General features: G+C 64.7%; 1 protein-coding gene across 1 annotated transcript; it reads right to left on the minus strand.

Moving 5' to 3' along the window:
- Positions 1-771: 771 nt before the first annotated feature.
- On the minus strand, positions 772-5,017 carry MIEF2 (mitochondrial elongation factor 2). The gene is made up of 4 exons (XM_019980838.2): positions 4,869-5,017; positions 3,190-3,347; positions 2,855-3,035; positions 772-2,467 (listed from the first exon to the last, which is right to left on the minus strand). The coding sequence occupies exons 2-4, from the start codon at positions 3,334-3,336 to the stop codon at positions 1,413-1,415; spliced, it is 1,383 nt and encodes a 460-aa protein (XP_019836397.1). The 5' UTR covers positions 3,337-3,347; positions 4,869-5,017; the 3' UTR covers positions 772-1,412.
- Between the last annotated feature and the right edge of the window lie 519 nt (positions 5,018-5,536).

The raw sequence follows: 5,536 nt of genomic DNA on the forward strand, positions 1-5,536 counted from the left end.
CACCCCCACCTGTGAAGTAGGTATTCTGGACCCCTCATCTTACAGGGAGGAGGCCAAGGCTGCCCCACCTCCAGCCTGTCCCCTTGCAACCATCACAGCTGCTCACCACCGAAGGCACTCAGGCCAAGCAGCTCCTGAGACCATGTGACCTAACAGTCCTTGGGGAAACCAGTCTCCTGCCCTCTGCTCCTCTGCAGAGCCACTGAGCCCATGGGAATACCCGGGAGGCAGGTCCCTCCTTATCCGCAGAGGCCACTGGCCCTGCAACCAGAGTGCCCAAGAGCACCTCCTCCAGCCTTGTCCCCATGTCCCAGGTGGGAGGGGGTCGCCTCAGGACATGGGACAAGAAGGAGGGGCCTGGCACAGCTGTGGCGGCCTCACCCCAAGCCCATGTGGCCCCAAGCCCTCCTCCCTGGCTCGTTTGCCACACGGGGTTACATGGGAGCCACAGCTCCCACAGGGACACCTAGACACGCCTGCGTCCCCGTCTATACAAAGCAGGGAGCCTGCCCTCCACTTGAGGGTCCATGTCTCTCTGCATGTGGACCACTGCTGGCCAAAGGGCCCCCTGGCAGCCCCGCCCATCCAGGTTACAGGGCTCCAGGGGTCAGGCTTTTTGGAAGAAAGAAAACCCTGACCAGCTGGTGCCTATTACTAAAGCTAGATGCCACTCCAGGTCAGTCTCCTGCTTCCAGGTTGAGCCCAAGCCCCTCTGGCCAAGCTCACAAAGCCTCAAATGGCTGCATGTAAGAGCCCAATATGCGTCTCACGGACATTTGAGTTTTTTTTTTATTCTCATTCACAGTCCTTGCGGCATAGCTTTACTTCGGCAGGAAGGATACCAGAGAGGAGAGATGCCTGGGAGGGAAGGCAGACAACACCCGCCCCCGCCCAAGCCCCCGCCAGCTCCAGGGAGAACACAGGGTCAGCGAGGACAGCTGGTGTTGGCACAGTGGGGGCTGGGCTGGCAGCAGCCAGGGGCACCCTAGGCTCTGGGCCAGGTGAGCAGCAGAGAGAGCCTTGGCTCCCCCAGTGACGACAGAGCCCTCCCAGGGCCTCCGAGGCTAGAGGGGAAGGGCCTTCCCCCAGGTTAGCCCCCGCTAGTCAAGGCTAGAGAGCAAACCAGGCATACAGCACGGAAAACAGGCCTGAGGGTCAGCCAAAAGCTACGTTCTGAGGATCCCAGGTGACTCCAGCCCCGGGGGTGGGGGGGACCAAACAATGTCCACCCAAGCACCAGCAACCTGGAGATGCCCGCACCCAAGGGAAGCATGATACCCTCGAGACAGAAAATGACAGTGGCCTCATCCCTGCCTGGGACTCATGGCAGCTCCTGCAAGCCAAGAGGGCAGCCCACACCCCCTCATTCCAGCTAAAAGCAGTGGTGTCTGTTGCCCAGCTGCGTCCACCCTCTAGAGCAGCCCCTCGGGGGCCTGTAGGCCATGGTACAGCGCAAAGCCCAAGTCGTCGATCTCTTCCTCCCGCAGGCCATCTAGGAGGTTCACACTGCGGTTGAAGTGGCTGGGCAGGCTGGCCCGCTCCAGGCTGCTGAGCAGCAGCTCCAGAGCCTGCAGGAAGTGCTCCCCCAGGGCCTCCTCGGCCCAGTCAGCCTCCTGCTCGCCCAGGCGCAGAACCACCTGAGCCAGGCGGTCCCGGCCCAGCCGCCATAGAGCTGGGTGACTGCGGCAGACAGCGCAGAGCAGCAGCAGCAGCCGCCGACGGGTCCCAGCGTCCTGCTCATCCAGGGCCCGCAGCCGGGCAGCCTCAGCCGGGTACCAGTCCTGCAGCCAGAGGTTCCCAGCCAGCCCCTCCAAGGGCCAGGCCAGCAAGAGGTCTCCGTCCTGGGCTCCGGCCACGGCCAGCAGCACGGCCACGGTGAGCTCCAGGCACTCGTGCTGCACCTCCAGCAGCAGCTCATCTGAGGCCACGCATGGCCGGATCAAACACCCGAGGAGGCTGCCGATGGCTGGCCAGTTGACGGAGGCAGTCAGGGCCTTGCGGAGCAGCTCCAGCAGGACCCGGGAGGAGAGGTAGCCGCCCACCAGGAAGCGGTCCCAGGGGCTGCTCCCACGGGGGCGGAACTCCAGCTGAGTCCTACGCACAGCCCAGCAGCGAGGGTCTTGGGCTACAGTGTCTGAGCCGGCCACCAGGCTCCACAGGCCTGGCTCCAGTGCCAGGGGCACCAAGAGCCGCACAGGGTCGGCAGCTCCCACCTGCAGCCCCTCGTAGAGTGGCCCGCCGGGCACAAGCGCCCCGAAGGGCAGGTCTGGGAACTTGTTCCGCAGATAGGCCTGTAGTTCCAGGGCAATGTCGCCCGCCAGCTGCTTGGCCAGAGACACGTGAGCCCCTGGCACGGTCACATGATCCCGCTCAAAAGCCAGCAGTTTCTCCTGGAACGTCAGACACAGCGGCGGTGCCGGCGAGCTAAGCAGAGGCGATGTCTGGGGCCCTGTGTCAGCAGGCCCTTCTGAAGAGGGAAGGGGGACGGGTCAGAGACCCGCCTGGGATGGGACCACCTGAGATGGCACTGAGCTCAGTGACGCATTCTCACCATCTGAGACCCCTCCCAACACCCTGAGGCTGAAACCCAAGGTCTCAGTTCCCCAGGTGAGGGCCCCCGCCATCACAATGCTGCCACCTCGCTCTGGTGCCAGCCCCCATGGTCTCACGTCCTGGTGGCTGGAGCCTCAGCACCACGCAGGAGGGAGAAGGCATCCAACACACAAGGGAGCCCACAGGGAGCAGGGACCCGAGCAGGTCACACGGTCACCAGGGCAGGGCCTGGGCTACATCTCCCGAATGTGATCACCGAAATGGGACCCACCCAGGTCAGAGGGGAAGGGGTGCCGCTCACCTGGAGCAGAGAGTGAGGGGGCTGGAGGCGGCACCGGCTGGCTGAGGGCGGCGGGCGGGGGCCGGGACTGGAGGCGTGGCGTGGCCTTGAGCAGGCTCAGGTCCTGCCAGCTGTCCTCCAGGCATGGGGCGTCCCCCTTGGTGTCGTCCTCGTCCCGGGGGCTGGTGGCCCTGTCAATGAGCTGCAGGCAGAGGGACACAGGTGAGGGCATCTGAGGCCTGGGTGGCCACGGCAGAGCCAACCAGGCGGAGAGGCGGAGGCAGGTGCAATCTCAGGCAGTCCCACCTCCCCAGCCCTGCTGTGGAGTCCGTGTCAGCAGGCCAGCCCAGCCTTACCCGCTTCACGGCCAGGGTAGCAATGCCCAGCACTGCAGCTCCGCCCACTCCCAGCACCAGGCGGGCATTGGCCAGGAGGAAGTCTACAGCGCCTCCCAGCACCTCGCCATCACGCCGCTTGCTCCGATTCTGGGAGAACTCCGCCATGGTCAGTCTGCCTGTAAGGGAGCCAGGGTGCAGGGGCCACTCAGTGAGGGGCCGGCCTGGCATCCAGGCAGGTGCTCTACAGTCAGAGTTGGGGTCACAAGGGGGCTTCCAGAGAATTTCCGATGAGAAAGGGGCCACCTGCAGGTTTTCTTGGGAGGAGACTGAGAGCTGGCCCAGAGACCTCCCCCCACCAAAACCCTCAAACAACCCACCTGTATGACTTTCTCACAGAGAAAGACCCTAAGGCCCATGGCAGGTCAGAGAAGGGAGACGATCTCCCCGATCCCACCTTCCAGGCCCCCTGATGTCGCCAAAGACCATGAGGTGGGTCTTATCAGCACCATCCCCATTTACAAAGAAATAGGTTGTGGATCACACAGTGAGTGGTGGGGACTCAGACCCAACCTATGATCCCAGGAGCAGGTCTATCTTGGTTCCTAACCAGGCCCTGCAGGAGAAAACCAAGGCCCAGAGAAGACCACGGCTTGGGGACCCAGGCAGCCTGCACTGGACAGCCTCAGGCCTTTGAGGGAACCTCAGTGAAATTCAGGGGCCCACAGTTACCCCCAAATCTCAGCAGGGCAGCCCCAGAGGCAGGGCTACCAAGTCAAAGAACAGGACAAGTGAGATGGCCCACGATACCCTGGGGGGCAAGGGCTGGCTGTCAACAGGTATGTGTCAGACAAGGCTGAAGGCCCTGCTGTGGGGACAGGGTGTAAGGGGGCTCTAAAGACCACAGCAGGGTCGGTCCAGTGCCCTGGACAAGGGATTCTAAGGCTCGGGACAATAGTGGGTGGAGAGGGGTCTCAGCTGCTGAGAGCCCAGGCCACGGCAGGTGAGCTGAGGGCCTGAGTGTGCCAGATACTCTTAGCTTGTCTGTAAGATGGAGCAGGTGCCACGACAAACCGTTAGACATGCGGAACCCAGAAGTACAGATGGCTGGGACCTCAGGTATCTTTGCCAGGCCCAGCAAGCTGAGCCCCAGACCTCAGGTCCTGAGCACTGAGAGTGTGTGTGACCAAGGGACAAGCCCAGGGGACCAGTCAGATGGCCAGGCAGAACTGTCACCCTGAGGATGCCTGAACAGATGACGCTGAGCTCAGAGCCAACTCAGCCCCAAGGACTTTTGGCTGCCCTGCTCCCAGCGGGTGCCGGAGCCCGGTTGCCAGGTGGGGCCTACAGCCCCGCACCCGCCCCCCTTTCCCAAGCTAAAAATAGGAAAGACGGCGGAGGGGATTGACCCAGCGTGGCCCCGCGGCGGCTTCCTTCATCAGGACTGCCAACCGCCTCCAAACTGTAAAGCGCACAAAGCCCCCGCCTGTCTGACCCGGGGCGCGCAGACCCTAACCAGGGAAGGGGAGAGGGAAAGGCCAGGCCTCCCCTAGCCTCCACCAAGCCCCGGACGCGAGGACACCGAAGCCCGGGGAACGCCAGGATGGGCCCAAGAAGCGACCAGAGCTCGGCCCGATCCGGCTCTCTCCCGGCCGGAACCGCGCGGCCGGTGGAGGCCACGCCCCGTGCCCCGGCCGTACCTGCGTCGCGGCTTCGGCGCCCCGACCCGGGGACGCAGGGGGCCTCTCGGGCCGCGCCCCGGGGCCGCCTGGGAATGGAACGTGCAGGACCCGGGAGTGGAACGCCGAAGCCTGGGGCGGGCGCGGGCCCCCGGCTCGCAGACGGATGGGCCCTGACTCCAATCAGAGCGCTCAAGGCCGTGCCCACGTGCCGCCCTGAGGCGGCCTCGGCCAATGGCGGCCGAGCGCTCCTCGGGGCGGGGCTCCTCGGCGAGCACCTCCTTAAAGGCGCAGGGCCGTGCTCCCAGGACTCGTCGGTGGGAACGTGAGCTCCTTCCCGGCAAAGGAAGCATCCGGTGGAGCTCCTGGTCACTGTAGTCTGCGGCCGCCTCTCCAGTGAAGGGTATACTGGTCCTGTCACTTACTGGGACCGCCATGTGCCGGCCCAGGGAGGCCTCCCTCGAGGGGCAAGCGGGCACGTAACCGCGCACCCGGGCTGGCCTACGACCCGGGACGCCTAGGAGTGTGGGCACTGGCCCCGGAGCGTCTCCCTGAGGCTCGTGGCTCCGGACGAGGATCCGGGCGTCCTACTGCCACTGCCGCCAGAACCACCTGGGTCCCCGGCTTTGACCAACGCAGGGACAGCCGCGGGCCGAGAAGGCCCTTCGGGGTACCGGAACACCGCGCTC

Source organism: Bos indicus, chromosome 19, assembly GCF_029378745.1.
Source record: "Bos indicus isolate NIAB-ARS_2022 breed Sahiwal x Tharparkar chromosome 19, NIAB-ARS_B.indTharparkar_mat_pri_1.0, whole genome shotgun sequence".
Taxonomy (NCBI): Eukaryota; Metazoa; Chordata; class Mammalia; order Artiodactyla; family Bovidae; genus Bos; species Bos indicus.

Coding starts and splice junctions, on each gene's coding strand:
- MIEF2 (XM_019980838.2), bottom strand. CDS start 3,336: ATGGCGGAGTTCTCCCAGAATCGGAGCAAGCGGCGTGATGGCGAGGTG. Junction 3,036..3,189: donor CTACCCTGGCCGTGAAGCGG/GTAAGGCTGGGC, acceptor CTCTGCCTGCAG/CTCATTGACAGGGCCACCAG. Junction 2,468..2,854: donor CCCCTCACTCTCTGCTCCAG/GTGAGCGGCACC, acceptor TTCCCTCTTCAG/AAGGGCCTGCTGACACAGGG.